Source organism: Peromyscus californicus, unplaced genomic scaffold, assembly GCF_007827085.1.
Source record: "Peromyscus californicus insignis strain IS unplaced genomic scaffold, ASM782708v3 Scaffold_5__1_contigs__length_169319896, whole genome shotgun sequence".
Taxonomy (NCBI): domain Eukaryota; kingdom Metazoa; phylum Chordata; class Mammalia; order Rodentia; family Cricetidae; genus Peromyscus; species Peromyscus californicus.
In genome coordinates this window covers 39777460-39794674 of record NW_026294573.1, presented here as the reverse complement: position 1 = coordinate 39794674, position 17215 = coordinate 39777460, and the positions used below count along the sequence as shown (strand labels likewise).

At 36.9% G+C, this 17215-nt stretch overlaps 1 protein-coding gene across 5 annotated transcripts in view; it reads left to right on the top strand.

Moving 5' to 3' along the window:
• The window catches only part of Spata6 (spermatogenesis associated 6), a 100529-nt gene that overhangs the window by 69896 nt on the left and 13418 nt on the right, over window positions 1-17215 (top strand). For all 5 annotated transcript variants that reach the window (XM_052717573.1, XM_052717572.1, XM_052717571.1 and 2 more), the window contains 2 exons: window positions 2580-2764; window positions 7312-7411. In XM_052717573.1, the coding sequence (XP_052573533.1) occupies window positions 2580-2764; window positions 7312-7411 (285 nt within the window). The remainder of the gene's footprint in view (window positions 1-2579; window positions 2765-7311; window positions 7412-17215) is intronic.

Sequence of the window (17215 nt, the reverse complement as noted above, 5' to 3'; positions counted from 1 at the left end):
CATGCACTTTTGCACAGCATGTGAGAATCAGTTTATAGCAGCTAAAAGCTAAAGGGTCTGACATGATCAAGGAGAACTGGAAAAGTATCTTGATGACCTTGAGCTCTCTGGTTCTAATGTGTCATTGGTAAACTGTCATTTAAAAATGAGCAGACAATTGAAGATTATTAATGTTCTGTAACTAGCCTATGTAAAAGCCTTATTACATATGAAATGTTTAAATTTGGCTTCGAAGGAGCATCTAGCAACCTGATACAAACTCATGAAAGTCTGTCAGTATTGGTTGATTATACTGAGGATTGATCCAGATTATTGGTTGTTTCAAATTTAGGACTTGAATCTGTGATGCTAACAGGTCAGAGGTGAGCTCTCCAGGAGGCAGTTTGCCTGTGAAGAAAGAAAGCAGGCAAACAACAACCAAATCCAAAACACAAGCCAAGAAACAACAATCTGAGAAGTAACAGTAACTCATTGCTATGGCAGTTAGCACAGCCAACGTTCTCTCTCTGGGCCTTGCTCAAAGATGAGTTTAGTAATTTACACGTGTTCATGTACGTGAAACCTTCTCCTATAGACTCATAAAATACCAGAGAGATACATTGTAGAACCATTATCAATGCACTGCCAACCTTCAAGTCTAATCAACACATGAAAATATTACTAAAAGGGTTCTGCAATCCTAGAAGACTGTGAACTTAGCTTTGGACTTAGTTTAACAAACTCATTGCAGGAGTTATTTCACCATGGCAGCTAGAGAGACCTCTGAGAATGGAGGCTGAAAGATTTAGAGGATATTAGAGGGAGGAGCTATTTCTGCAATCAGGCTTCTATGTGAGTCTAAGACCCTTGGATCTTAGAGTCTAAGATCTATAGACTTTAGTGGGCATTGGGTTGTCAACTGCTAATTCATCCGATGTTTCCCTCAATAGCTGTATGCTCTGATGATCGCCAGGGAAGCTTTTTAGGACATACTGCAGAAAGGGAGGGTACCACCTTGACAGTATTGTCTCTGAAAGCAAAAGGTTAAGAGTTGATATTTATAGGGTTTGTAGTCATGAACATCTTAATGGAGAGCTTTCAGTGGAGAATCTAATTGATAAAGCTTATATATAAAATTTTAGGGTTAATAAACACAAGCTAAGCTTACTGTAGTAATAGGTGAGTAGTGAAGGAAAGGATCATCCATTTTGAGAAGGTCATTGCTTGTCTAGACAAAGAGAAGAATCAGTATTATTTTGAGAAGAGTACCCAATTGATGATTGAGCCTTCTGCTGTTCAGGTAGATCATTATGGGAAGGTCTTGAGATAAATAACGAAGCTATTCACTGGTTTACAGCCTTGTTTTCCTGGCTAAAAGTTCCTTGAGAAAGTTAGGAGAAGGTAATGTGGAATGAAAGTGGACCTTAGTTCTTCACGTAGTTAAGCCATATGGATGCAGGTATTCTAGGTTCTCTTATTTCACTAAGTTATATGTTTTAACCTTAATATGTTACACATTGTTAGATCTATTGAACTCAACATGACAAACTCCAATTGCATCCACTTTTCTTCAACTATTGTAATTTTGTCTCTTTATGTCTGAATAAAACTTTATTGTGTATATGCACCGCATCTTCTTTATTCATCCACCCATCTGTTAATGGACACAGACTGATTCCCTAACATGATCATTGTGTCTTCAGGTTTTTATTACTATGTTCTCCTTACTGTGAGGTCCCTGCTGACTGTTCTTTTCAAAAGGATTCCTTTGCATCTGCTCCCATTTCACCCACCATCATTTCTGATCTCCTTCTTTGTTTCACTTCCTCTCCTTGAACTTAATACTCCTTGGAATGCTTCATATTTTATTTATTTATCTTGTTCTGTGTTTGTCTTAAAGCTATTTATCCTTAATAGAATTCTACTCAAGTACAACTTCCACAATTGTACACATTTATTAATTTGTCTGTCTTGATTTATGTATCTGGCCATTCCCAGAAGCAATGAGTGAAGGCTATAGGGAGAATTTGAATTGTACTTGCTTGACCCTCATAGCTAAACTAAGCAATAAATGGTTTATTCATATACAATCTTTATTTTATATATACCAGTCTAGATACTTATCCCACCGCTACTCAAAAATGTTTTGAGATAATAAAATTGTATCATGTTGTAACTACCTAGACATGATCTGAACAAACACAATAGATATGCTTAAGTGGATGGGGGAAAGTCCAGGAGGCCTCATCCATACACAAAGAACTACAGGCAACTAAATAATGCTCAGAGTAGGAGAAATAGTCTTATTAAGTGAAGAGCATACCAATTAATTATCCATACCAGTAGTCAATAGGCTGACTGGTGTTTTTATTTATTTAGGAATATATATGGAACAACAATTAATGAAAATGAGACCATAAATTTGAAAGAGAGCAAGGCGAGAGGTATATAGAAACATTCGGTGAGAGGAAAGAGGTGGAAATATATAATTACAATTTCCAAAAATAAAAGAAATAATTAAAAATCATAAATATATTGTACCTATTTTATATAGTATGTATGTATGTATAGATAGATAAACATATATTTTTTGAAAACAGGTTATCAGGACACCACATGGGAGAGACTTTGAGGATCCCTTTGAAAGATGTGAGGAATATCTGAGCCCAAGGACATGTAGTAAGCCCCAGCATTCTGCAAGGACCTTACTAGTTCATTCAGCACCCTCAACAACACCAAAGCATTGTCCAAGCCCTGTGCTAAATAGAGCCTCTCTCAGGGAAAGGTAAGTGTAGTTTCTGTTTTTCCTCATCTTTTCTTTTTGAGCAGAAAGATTATTTGTTCAAGGCCAGCCTGGTCTGTACTTTTCATCTTTTGAATATTTGGCAATAGAAACAGAAAACAGCATATTCATATGATGTAATTATTTATAAAATTAAATGGTGATTTTCAGGCTTACTTAAATTGTTTGGAATAGATTATATATTGTGTTTCTATTTCTCCCTAGCACAGTTCACTTGAAGTGAGTTTGTTAGCCAGATCTGGGCTCTACTCCTAATTAGTTAATGTAATTCTTAAAATGAAAATCTGAATTGTGATAGGTTGTTTCAGTAGACCCATAGTGATTTATTATTATTGATTTGCCCTAAGTATAGAAATAGCCTAGGCTGAATTTTCTGATTTTCCTCAATAGTGAAGCATGCCTTGTTTTGTGGCATCTGGCTTCTCATTTACCTCCTGCCAGCAACCCAGTAGAATCTAAATCATGGGAAGAGTCAAGCTCTTCCTCTAGAAATACTTACATCCCAAGTCAGAATAGTTGTTATAAATGGGCATGGAAAAAAAAACTCACTATTTTTATATAAAGCTATTCTTTTCCCATTCAAAAATTAGGTTATTTAAAAACTTTTACAGAAAAATTGAAACTTGGGAGATATACTTTTAACACCTTGACTGTCACATTCCATGGTTACAGACGGCATAAAAAAGTAGCCCCTGAATTCTTAAAACATATTTAGTTCATTCACCAGACATAATTACAATGATTTTAATTAGCTGTAGATACTATATCAATAGTCAGGCTGAAAACAGCTATCTTAAACAAGATTATGGTTGCTACATTAAAACATTCTGTTCTAAATAGATAGGTTTATCAGTTTCCTCATTAACTTTGTAAGCATTTGTCCTGGAGGGGGTGGGGAGAGGGCAGAGGGAGAAGGGAAAGTAGAGAATGTGAGTATGTGTGTGGTGTTGGCTTCTTAATACTGAAATACAGAATATTTTTAATTTAATTTGTTTTTTGAGAATTTCATGCATGCATGCTACATTTACATCATTCCCTCCTCCTCCCTCCTGAAGGCTCCTCCACATCTCCCCTGCTCCCTCTTAAATTTATGACTTCTTCCTCTATAATCATTATTGTTACACACACATATGTGTGCATACATACTAGTGTGTTTAGTGTTGTTCATATGTACATGTATTTAGGACTTGAGGTTATGTAACCTAGAGGGGCCTCTTCCCTGGAGAAATCTGATTCTCCCTCCCCTTAGTGGCCACTGATTTCCTGTAACTCTTCATCTAGAATTGGAGCCTTGGAAAATTTCCCCCATTTATGTTGGCATATTTCCCAGTACTGTCATTATACAGGTCTTGTTCATGCAACCCTATTTCTGAGATTTCATGTGCGCATCATCCCTTTCATGTCTAGAAGACCCTCCCTTGCAAAATAGGCATCCTGGTGCTCTGGCACTTAAGATCTTCCCGCTCCCTCTTCTGACATACTCCCTGAGCTTAAGTGTAGGGGTTGTGTTGTAGACCAATTGGAGCCAGGTGCCTTGCCTCACTGGTTCCCTACATTTTAACCAATTTTGATTGATGCCACTTCTAGTTCATTAGAATGCCTAAGGGGAATGGTATTGTGATATAGGAGAGCTCTCATGTGTTGTGTGTGTTCTGCGGCGTGCACGCGCACACACACACACACACACACACACACACACACACACACACGGACCTAAGTTATTTTATCTGTATATACAATGTAAACTGTCTATAAATTCTTAATTGAATATAGCTAAAATTAGCTGTCCAATTATATTTAAGTGGAAGAAATATCTTAAGAGTAAATAAAACTATTTACATTCTCTCTCTTGTACCTTCTCTCAAGTTTTATGAGACCTGGTTTCACTCTGTAACTTCAACTAACCTGGAAATTGCTATGTAGACCAGACTGGCCTAACCTTGTCTAACCTATCTTCCTGTGTCTGCCTAAGAAGAATTAGGATACTTTATTTTCATGACAAATAAATGTGGTTAAGCTTGTTGCTAAAATACAATGAGTGCTCTTAATATTCAACATTGCCTGTTTTACTTGATTCAGTGAAAATAAGGCACATTTAAAATGCATGGTGAATTAGTTTGAACTCACCATCATGAGTTAAAATTTTATTAATGTATTGTTTGTGACTGTGACAAGCACTATATTTTCTCCCACCAACGTGTAACACCTCTATTTTGATGGATTTAATCTAAGGACATGCACCTAGTATTCAACTCATATTACTAAGGAGCAAAACGTTTTCTTCTGTTCAGGACTGGGTAGCCCTCTTTAAATGGATGGCAGTCTCAGGTTTGGTGTTTCTAGGTAACTAGCAATAGGTTCACAAGTGTTCACACAATCCACTGTAGTCAGTTACAAATGAAACTGATACAAATGTATATTGTTTATCCCAGGCCAAATTGGAAGTTTTGTCTAGAAGTTGTATGTTAGAGACACAGCTTCTGAAATTTATATATATATATATATATATATATATATATATATATATATATATATATATATATTGTTCATTAAAATTACGTTTTCTCTAAGATTGCAGTAAGATGCTAACCCTTGATCATTTTTTTATAAACAGATTTTAAAAACTTTATTTCTTTAAGCCAATGAGTTCTTATTTTAGTCCAGGTGCTTTTTTCTTTTCATCTACTTAAAAAATACCTCCAGAAACTGCCATGCCATAAAATCGCTTCAAGTTTGATTGTATTTCAGAAGCATCTCTAAGTATAAATATTATATTATGACTCCAAATTTGTTTTATACTTTACAGTGTTACTAAAATCAGGCTTAGATATTAGCATGACCAATTAAAAGGGAATTGGTGCCCTTTTAAATCATGCTTAAGTTTTTTCTTTTGTAAATCATATTAAAGATTGTGAGGCAAGCATTCCTTATGCCATAGCACAGACTAGTGGATCTGTTCATAGTGCTGTTGGGAGACCCTGGAGTTGCACAGTTGGATATCAGATTTCCACAATGGGCTTCATGTACTAAAATAATTGTTCTGCCAATTCATTTGCATAGGTGAAACTAATTTTCCTTTTATCTATGTGAGGGATTGTTTGGGATTATCTATTAAATTGATTGTTTATTGATTATGTCCTTTAAAGTATATGTCATTTAAACCATTTACCTACTTAATAATCTGTTCTTTGTATAATAATTTAGTATTCTAATCTTGTAAGTACAAGCTGAGAACAAAAAGTAATATATTAACACACTTCCTATTTCTTTTAGAGGAGTTATCAATAACACTTCAAATTAATTAAGGGTATCAGGACATTTTCATGATAACCTGAATAAAATAAAATAGATTAATTATACAAATGTCAATTTTGAATTAAGGAAGAGCAGAATGAAAAGAAATAGATGTTTTATTTCTTCTCTGACATTTTAAATCCCAATACACAGACTCTAATTAAAGTTATACTTTTCTCATCTATATTTAAATACTTTATTCTTTTTAAAATATGATTCTCATGGTGGATAGTGAAGTGATATCACCTTTGTTGAGAAGGGACCATTTTATTCCTATTCTGAAAGAGTAGAAACAGAAATATGAATAAGTTCTAAGTATTGTTTTCATTTCTTATGTATATTTTTCTTATTTCATAAAGTTGGTGGGTTGCAGCTTCCTGTTTCTTCCACATAGTTCCAGAGTATATTAAATTATTAGAGTGCCAATTTTTATAACAGGAATCTTAAAAAGTCTTATTAATTAAATCAAACCTGGAGCCAGGTATTGAGGTGAACTGGAAGATCAGAGAACCAGAACAAGCCACAGCTACCTCACCTCACCTGGATCCTCAGCTGGTCTTGTTTCCTCAGACTGGAAGCCTCTGTGTCCTCATATCCGAATGGCTCTCAGCTGAACTGTGCTGCTAGAAGCCTGAAAGCTTAACCAGCCAAATGCTTCTGGTTTCTGGTCCTCACGCCTTATATACCTTTCTGCTTTCTACCACCACTCCCTGGGATTAAAGGCGTGTGTCACCATGCCTGGCCTTTCAAATGTGGCCTTCAACTCACAGAGATCCAGAGGGATTTCTACCTCTGGAGTGCTAGGATTAAAGGTGTGAGTGCCACCATTTTCTACCCTTTGTATAGTGGCTGTTCTGTCTCTGACCCCAGATAAGTTTATTAGGGTGTACAATATTTTGGGGAACACAATACCACCACATGTTTTAAAGACATTGTGCATGGAATTATTGTTCTGATGTGATTTATTTAGAGATAAGTGCTAAAGAATGATGTGTCAAAATCATTTTAAAGTTATAGTATAGGTATAGTCTCCCAAATACACATAAAAATAATTACTAAGATTATTTTTAGACATTGTAGAAAATTGATAGGGTAGCTGAGAATAAGTGTCTGAGTAAGTTATTTCTCCTCATTGTTGGCCAAAGGAAGAAATTATATTATTTTAAGCTTATAAAGTTTGGGGACAGTTTTGTTTCTTTCCTCTCTTTAAAAGTTACTCTTCTTTGTGTCCACAGATTCCACTCTGATTGGTGTTCACCTTCAAATTGTGATGAGATCCATGACCGGGTAAAAGATGTCTTGAAATCACATCAGGCTCATGCAAGACATATATGTGTTAGTTTCTAATATTTTCTCTTTATTAAAGACTTTCTAATAGGCTCCCTGAACCAGCCAAGGTGCTTACAGGTTGTGATTCTTAGTAATGGGAAAGGAAAGAACATTCTTTGATGGAATTGCTGGGTTTACTATAAGTCTAACTAACTTCCTGCTTGGCCAGAGTCATACAAAATGCCTTTTGATTATTATTTTTATAACTTTTATTTATTTTTTTGAGTGTGTGTGTGTGTGTGTGTGTGTGTGTGCAGGCACGTACATGTGCTGTGACACATGTGGAGGTCAGAGAACAACTTTGATGGAGTCACATCATGAATTCTCTCCTTGAACCATGTGTGCCCTGATTTTGTCAGGATCAGAATCAGGCCACCAGGGCTGGGAGCGAGTGCCTTTACTGGCTGAGCCGTCTTGAGGTCCTAGGACTTTTTGTTGTTATTTCGTGTTTTACTATTATACTAGATATTGAACATTGATCATCTGAACTATAAGCATTTTTAGTCATAATTATCTTATAAAAAGTCACTGAACAGTTACTTCATAATAATCATTTCTAGGTTTTAATAATGTGGGAAGACTTATTTGTTATTCAGTGAGAAGATTTCCATTTGGTGAGGGTGCATTTGATTCCATAGGTAGATGAGGAAGGAAGGGGATGTGTGGAGTACCTTTTTTAAATCAGTTGTTGAGCTGATTTTTAAGTCAGTAAATATACAAAAGAAAGAAGAACAGGTCAGGTTTTAGCTTCATTTTAGGGAAAAGCAATATACAATGTTTTCCAAGATAAACAAATCCATTTATATTTGTGGTAACTTGAAGTCATAACAGTATAATATTGTTGTATTAGGTTTTTAAATTTTATTCATTTTAAAGAATTACTTGTCATAGTTTATATTTTTCAAGTCATATCAGTTTTCTTTTATAAAAATAAAAATTTAGCATTTTTGCTACTTTAGTTATTCAGTTTTAAAAACTATTCTGTTATTAATTGGCCTATTACTCTAAGTTGCATACAGGACAAATTATTTCTTTGATGACTTTTCTAATAGTATTGAGATGTAAAAACATTGAACTTTTTGTATGTTTATTATCATACATGTTATTTCTACATTCTCTAATAATTTAATTTTCCCTGAAATGTAGAAATAGCTTAAAAATGTACGTATTTCTACATTTCTAAAACCCAAGAAGTTATCCTTGTTCATAAAGTAACAGTTTTCTGCTTTAGGTTCATATTTATCCTATTCCTCATCATATACGAGCAGTGAGAAATTGAGACTTTAAATTGGAATCCATAGTATTTCCAGCAGTATCAAATTGAAGTGCTTAGGTATAATCCTATCAAAATATTTGTGGGCTGTGTGTGGTGTGAAGGGGCAAGCACACATGAAAGAAGAGTGAAAAGAGCCGTGTGCCAGGCTGACAGAATGCAGGATTCGGTATTTGAAACCTTGGTGAGCTTTAGACCCCATGATACCCTGATTTTACTTCTTTTTGGTGCTGAGTATGAAAACCGGAGTCCTGTGCACATTAGGCAGATGCTCTGCCAGTGACCTATGTTCCCAGGCCACTTGATGTTATCTTTAAATTTTTTTATTTTTATTTTATATGTAAGAGCATTTTGCCTGAATGTAGTATTTATATCATGTATTTGCCTGGTTCCCAGAGAGCAGAAGAGGGTACTGAATACCCTGGAACTGGAGTTATGGATGGTTATAAGCCATTGTTTGGGTGCTGGGAACTGAAGTGGGCCCTCTGTGAGAGGAGCAAGTACCTTTAACTGTTGAGCCATTTCTCCAGCTAATTTTTGATTTTGTCTTAATCAAAACCCTAGCATACTTTAAAAAAACAAATATTGGCAAGCAGATTCTAAAAGACACAGAGAAAAACAAAGCAACTTCTAGAATCAAAACAAGGATCAGGGAGGTGACTCAGCAAGTAAAGGTGCTTGCTGCCAGATCTGACAACCTGAGTTCAGTCCCTGGACACTCATGTAGTTAAGGGGACAACCTACTCCTCAGAGTTTTCTTTGACTTCCATACATGTGTTATGGCACATGTGTATATGAGCACACATGTACACACATATGCACAGGCATACATGCATGCAGTAAGTAAATAATACAATGAATTTAATTTTTAATAATCTCATACATGTATATAATGAAATATGATCATATGCAACCTCTTATTCCCCCTCTGACTTCTCCTACTTGTCTCCAGCACAACTCCTTCCAACCTCAAGTCTACTCCTTAACAAAGATAACTCACTAAATCCACTTTTATGTGTACTCTGCACTGGAGCGTGGGAAACCTGCTAGTGGCTATACCTTCCAGGAGCAATGATTCTCTCTTCCCCAGCAACTATCCACTGCCAATAGAAATTCTTCTGAACAGAAAAAAGGTGGAAGACTTGCCATCTGGCCTTAGCAGTTTCCTGCGTTGAGGACAGTGTAGCATTCACTAAAGCCACAGACATATCACATGAGTAGAACAGAGATTCCGCAGATTGATCTACACAGATGCTGTTGCTGATACGTGAAAAGGGTGCCAAGCCAGCCGAGGGAGCTCTAGGAATCTCCTGTCCCTGCTCCCCAGTGCTGAGGTCACACGTGTGTCACCACCGCTGGGGTTGCTTACACTGGTGCTGGCATTGAACTTGGGTCCTCTGGCTTTCAAGGCAGGCTGTCTCCCCACCCAACACTTTGTATTTTTGTCTTGTGAACAAATGGTTCCCAATGAAAATAAAACAAAACGACCCAGACAACCCAGCAGCAACAAAAAAAGAAAATTCCCTTGGCCCATAATTCACAACATATCAAGAGACCTTATGTATTACAATATCTTCAAAGGAAAGCATAGAGAAAATATGGACAATTTGAATTTGGCAAGGAATTTTTGTTGACTTGACACAACCCATGCTAGACAAAAACAAGTTAAATTGGACCTTACAAAGTTTATAAATGTTTGCCTTATCAAAGGCACTGGTAAAAGAATGGAAAGCCTTAGTCTGGGTGAAAATATTTTCAACAGGGCCTGGACTTGATCCCCAGACCCATGTAGGGTGGAGAGGAGGAATAGGGACTAGCCAAAGCTCACATCACAATCATCATGTTCTCTTTGGTGTCATGTGATGTGAAGGAATCTGTGTGATGTTGTCACCTTAGTCTAACTTGAGAAAGGAATTGTTGAGAAGACTAGAGATCAAAATACAGCTGGAAGCTAATGTAACTGTGCTGTACTGCTGGGAGAGTCTTAGCTTTGCTGAGTGTACCCTGGTTATGTCAGATGTTCACATTAAGAGACCCTCAATGAAAGAGGGCACTTCTGTGTATGGCTCTGTATCGTCTTTGCAACTTTTCTGTAAATTTAAAATTGTGTTCCAGATTTTAAAAGGTAAAACATTATTGACAGTTTCATTTTAGCCCTCTCAGTTTTAACAAGAGCTGCTGTGATTCCAGGTTTCCTTTCCTCTCCCAGGAAGGAAATTCTTTTGCTTGCTCAGCACGGAACTCACTTCCTTCTTTTTTGGCAGGATTTCTGCTTTAGTGCCTCCCTCCCTCTGCAGTTTCCAGTGCTCATCATGGAGGGGCAGTAAGCTCAGTATTGCACCCATGGAGTCTCACTGGAGCTTGCTCCTTAGGTCTTTCATTTTGTCTCTCTAGCACAGGGGATTATCAAACCCCTGTGATTTCTCTGTCCTCCAGCTGTGGAGCTGTTTAACAAAGCATAGAGTCTTGGCATTTGTTCTATGCTCAAAAGTAGAAAGCCAGCTATGGCACCTCTTTGGGGTTATCTCCTCTGGAGACTCTTCTCACCACAATTACAGCTGTTTGAGCAGCTTTGTGGTGCTTTTAAATAGCAGAAGAGTTAAGGTAATTGGTCTACTGCATCCTATTCAGAAAGAGGAGACTTTCACTCCACTTTTTAAAATTATTTGCCTCTGACTTACTGAGATGTGAAATAATGCTGTTCATGTTGGCTTATGCTAGGCACTAATTTCAATACAGTCCAGCAGCAAGCAGAGCACAAACTTATAATTAGTCAACATTTCCTGCCTGCGTTCATTCATATAGTGTCCCCTCCCCAAGTAGCTGTGTGCTCTGCACAGCACTGTGCAAAGCTCAGAGGCTCTTCTCATGAAATCAAATTTTCTCCCCATAAGGAGCATACAGTGTTTTAATAAACCACTGAATGAATATGAAACAGTAAAAAAGAAAACAGTGTGCTACAGCATGCAATTAAGTGTATGAAAAAAAAAAGCATAAGCATGGATTATTGTTCTCTCAGAGAAAAACTGAAATTTGGCATATAGGAATAGTAAGGTTTACTAGAGGCTAGGCCCTGTGCACAAATTAGTCTGTTTTTCCTTTCAATAATCTTGTAAATTAAGTATTATTAGGTAATAAGTAGTATTTCAAAGATGAGGATACCCAGAAAGGTTAAGTGACATATATAAGGTTACACAGCTCCTGTAGATGCTTTTAACCAGGACTAGAATTCAGGTGACATCCTTCATCTTAACCATTCCATTCTATGGTGATGAGTACTAAGTGCAGCCACATACACATAAGCCCAGAGATGTGGTCAAGCTTACACATGTAAAAATATATTCCCTTAAGAGTCATAGATATATACATGCTCAAAGGTAAGTCAGTCTGAATACAGCAGACATGGCCACTGACCTACTTGTTGTAACAGGATTTTTTTTTTTCCTTTCTGGTAAGGAAATTAATTTGGTAGCAGTGAGTGGGAAGTTGGTTTAGGGCAAGAATTAGAGTTGTGAATGAGACTTACGAAAGCAGTGTGATGGAGGAATCAATCAGAAAAGATGTGATTTGCCAGGAAATATTGTAGTTTAGATTTGATAGTTTGGAATTGAAATATACATTTAGTTGGAATTTATTGAATTGCCACTTTATGCCAGGCACTAAACTAAGTGATGTTTTATGCCGGCTTTGGAACCAGACTTTTGTCAAAGGTATTTATTTAATTTCTTCATAGATGTTACAGATTTTTGTATATTTAGTATATGTAGCATGCTTACAAGGACAACCATGTAATAAGTACTTAGTAAATCTTGTTCTTTAAAATCATGTACCTCCTAACTGCTCTGGGGCTTACAGGTGCTTCATAAACTCAGACCTTCTGGAGCCCAAGCAGTGGTCTGACCCCCCAGATGGATCAAACCTTGCCATTGCCTCTGCATCCTCACATTCGGCACCTGGGTCCCCTCTCCTCCATACCCAAAGGAAGCCTGAAGTAGGTGCTAAAAGAGATAAACCCAGGGTGGAGAGTTGGATCAATAGCTAAGAGTGCTTATTGCTCTTGAATATAACCTGAGTTCGATTCTCAGCTCCCACATCATGGCTCACAACCATTCATAACTCCTGTTCCAGGGGGATCCAACACCTTTTGACCTCCAAGGGTACCAGGTACAAGGCACACACATAACATACACATGTAGGAAAAAAAAAACCACCACCACCAACAACAACAAAAAAAACAAAACATAAGATAAAATAAATCTTAAAAACATTTAAAAAATAAGAGAGAGAGAGAGAGAGAGAGAGAGAGAGAGAGAGAGAGAGAGAGAGAGAGAGAGAGAGAGAGGAGAGAGAAAGCCAAGGTAAAGGCTGAATCACCAGAAGATCCACAATGTTGTCTACTAAACCTGAGCCTTCAAAGTGGAGCTAAAGCCTGAAAAGGCGCCTGCAAAGAAGGGAGGGAAGATTCCTGAAGGGAGAAAAGGAAAGACTCCCAACAGAGCAGAGATGCCAGACAGAGCAGGCCGGGGTGCCGCAGATACCAAGGGGAGGGTACAGATTTCATAGCTGAACTCATGCACAGTGTAGATTGAAATACCATTTGTCAAGTTTCATAAAGATGCAGACTTTGGGTTTTTTAAAACTCTTTTATCACACAGAACACTCCATTGTTTTTGGAGGATGGCACATGTGTCACTCAGAGAATGTTTCCCGAGCCTGCCCGATGTGTGGAAAATACCTTTCCTGGTGGTTTTTAGACTCCCAGAAGGGATTCCACAGTGACACACATGGCCGCCACTACTTACAGAATGACTTATTGTGTGAGACCCAAATTCATTTTTATTTTTATTCTTTCCTCCTCTTCCACCATCAACATAGACTTAAGTCTTTTAAAACCATGGCACTGTTGGGACCTGACCCCTGAAAATACCCTGGACTCTGCAGCAGCATCACGCATAGTGGTCCTCAGAAAAGCAGAGGTTCCTTTTGAAAAAGACTGTGGACCTTCAGATGGATCAGTGCCATTTTCATGGCAATTCCTGAAAGTCAGGTTCAGCTTCTGAGAAGATGTTAAACAATGTGCTAAATGTGAAATGTTAGCTCTTTAAACTGTCTCTGTTCCTGGTACCCCCATGAAGACTTGAATCGATCCCATAGCTGCTTTGTGACTTTGGTGGTCAGTGCAAGAAGGGACAGTGATGTTCTTGTACATGGTTAATGACCGACTGCTCTTGTCTTAAAATACTGTGATTGTTTATATATAATGATGCAGGAAAATAGTTTGACTCAGGAAAAAAAATTACTTATCTATGGTGTAGAGACGAGGGATTATGATGATGATAATGAAGGTTCTGGGGATGAATTCAGGCCTTCAGGCTCGAAGGCAGACACCATTTCTCACAGAACCTTCCCATTGCCCTCATCTCTTCTTTGGTAAGCAACTTAAGAGTAGATTTTACCAGGAATTTGTGAGATTTACTTCTTTTTTTAAGGAATAGTTTTGGTTTTGTTAACTCTCTCGTGTGTGTGTGTGTATAAATATGTATATGTATTTCTTCTAAATTATGTATTTGGTTTTTCTTCTATTTTTTTCTATCTAATATTTTCTCCATCTCTGGAATTGTTTTGGTGGCTGTATATAGCCTGTCCTTCCTATGTCTGTCTGTCTGTCTGTCTATCTATCTACATATATATCTATATGTTTCTGGTTGTAGATTTCCCTTTAAGTGCTACATTAGCTTGATCATTTAAGTTTTGATGCTATTTTTTGCTATCATTTTGTTCAGCATACTTTTTTTTAAAATTTCTATTGCAAGTTTTTTCTTTACCTTTGAGTTACTTAAAAATATGTTAGAGTACCAAGCTCTCTTTAAAAGTAGAGGTATAGAGGTGTTCTTTTTTGTTTCAAAAAAGTTACAGAAGCTCCTTGCATCCACTGGAGAAGTTGAAAACATCTGCTTCCAGTGACTGTCCTTAAGTGGATGCACGAAGCTTCTGAAACTTTTGAAGTTATCAAGCGGATGCCCTGTGGTTTTCCCCTGCATGTTCCTTCACAGGTGGCACACCAGCCTCTTTTGTTAATTAGTTGCCACACTGACAGGCTGTCCTGTCACTTCATTACATTGGGCATGTTTTCTGAGGGTTTTTGGTACTGCTGTTTGGGTAGTTTTACATTTTTACCTCATTATTATGTATTTTACTCCTTTGTGCAGTATAATGAATTTTAACAAAGTGTACATGTGTAAAACAGCATCCAGGTCACTTGCAACATTATTGGTACCCTCAATTATTTTGAGTAATGTCTTAGGGGCCTTCTTTCTACTAAATGCCATAGTATTCTAATATATGATAATGTGTAGACTAGTTTGATATGATTTTGAATGTTCAAAATTGCATAATATTATGGTTTCATGTCTTGTTTCTTTAGTGGATCATTGCATGTGTAACATGCATGTCTTCACTTTTTTCTATGTAGATAGATACAGCAAATTACGCTCCACAAGCAAATTCTTGGAATCTAGCTATGTTCATTCATTTACATGTTATCTATGGGCACAGTAGCAGAAGTGAGAATTGACATTTCACAAAGGATACCACAGCCAGTCTACTGTATTTCTAGTTTGAGGCTAATGAACATGTCTACTTTACCTAGTGTTGTGTATGTCTTTTGATGGACAAGCTCTAATTTGAAATGTAACTAAGAAGGACTTAATGGGCGGGGGGACAAGACATTTGGGTATTCATGTGTTGAATACAGTATTAAATGTGCATTCATATGTATAAAGAAAGATATATGTACATATACATATAAATATTTATATATGGAGAAAGGGAGAAAATAAATGAGAAAACAGGATCAGAGGAGGGGAGAGGGGAAGGGAGGGATCTTGGGGATGAGATACACTTAACATGAACTTCATTTATCTTTCACATACACTCAATATACCTAACACCTAAAGATTATTATAAAAAAATTTAAGCCCTTTTAAAATCTTAGCCCTATTTTGATTTGATCCATTTTATGAGGTCAGTATAGAATTTTCCATTTTTGATGTCTTTGTTGATACTCAAATAATTTGAATATTGAAGCATTTTGAACTTGGATTAGGGATACTTAATTTACAATGCTTTTTGGTTCTAGATTCCTAAGATTTTCTTTATCTATGTTTTAAAAGATGTGAGGATAGGTGTTAAGCCAGCTGAATATGCTCATTCAGGACTTATTTAGGAGTCCTAGTCCACTGTCTCTTCAAGTATGTGTTAGAAGAATTTCTTTATTTTTACTATTTGAATGTGGAACTATACGTTTAGATCTTTTGATTTTGCCTCACAAGTATCTTGAAATATTTTTTAAAGTTTTAATATTATTTTATTATTTTCTATATATGAGTATTTTGCCTGCATGTCTGTGTACCATTATGTGCTGGTGCCTGCTGAAACCAGAATGGGAGATCAGACCCCCAGGAACTGGAGTTTCAGACACTTGTGAGCCACAATGTGGGGGTGCTCAGAACCAAACCTTGGTCCTCTGAAGGAGCTGGGTCCTCTTAACTGCTGAGGCATCTCTCCAGACCTGGATTCTTCGTATTTGTCATTCTGCTTGCTTTTATTATGGCTATTTATTTTTGAAACTTAATTTTGATTATTACTAATCTAATATGCCGTTACACCTGCCTATCAATTTGCTTATTTCAGCAACTATATTTTTAGTTCTAAAATCTTTTATTCATCTTCATGGACTCATGCCTGAAATTCATTAAATGTATGTCTAGTTGTCCAACTCTCCATCAATTTTCCTAATCATATTGTATCGATCACAAATAATTTAAAGTGCATGTCTCCTAAAATTCAGTATTTTGTATGTGTTTGTATTTGCATCTTTGTCTTTTTTACTTCTTCTTAGTGGTGATGGTATCCTGGCTGTAGGTGCATTGATTATTTTTAGATTAAGTTCTGTATATGTTTAAAATACTTTTTGGTTTTCTACATGAAGAAAGGGTTTTGTTTTTCTTTCTCAGGCATGTGGCATTAAGGGCTAATAACTCTAATCCAAAAGGGAGAAACCTGATTTCAGGCTATACTGAGTTTTGATAAATCTCAGTTTATTTATTTATTTATTTATTTATTTATTTATTTATTTATTTAGGTTTTTCGAGACAGGGTTTCTCTGTGTAGCTTTGTGCCTTTCCTGGGACTCACTTGGTAGCCCAGGCTGGCCTCGAACTCACAGAGATCCGCCGGCCTCTGCCTCCCGAGTGCTGGGATTAAAGGCGTGCGCCACCACCGCCCGGCCTCAGTTTATTTTTTACTCAGAGTCCTGAGTTCAGCTCTCACTTGTGGCATTAGCCCTCACTTCAAACACAGCCTTTAGGCCTTTACCATAGACCAAAGCACTTCTTTCCTGTTTGTCAGATGTGGTGAACTGACATTTGACTATTTGAGAGAAATATGTACTCAGAGGACACTTGACTTCAGAGAACAGAAGGCTTAGTTCTTTACATTTCCATACTAGGAAGTAATTTATATGGCAGTGTTTTGGT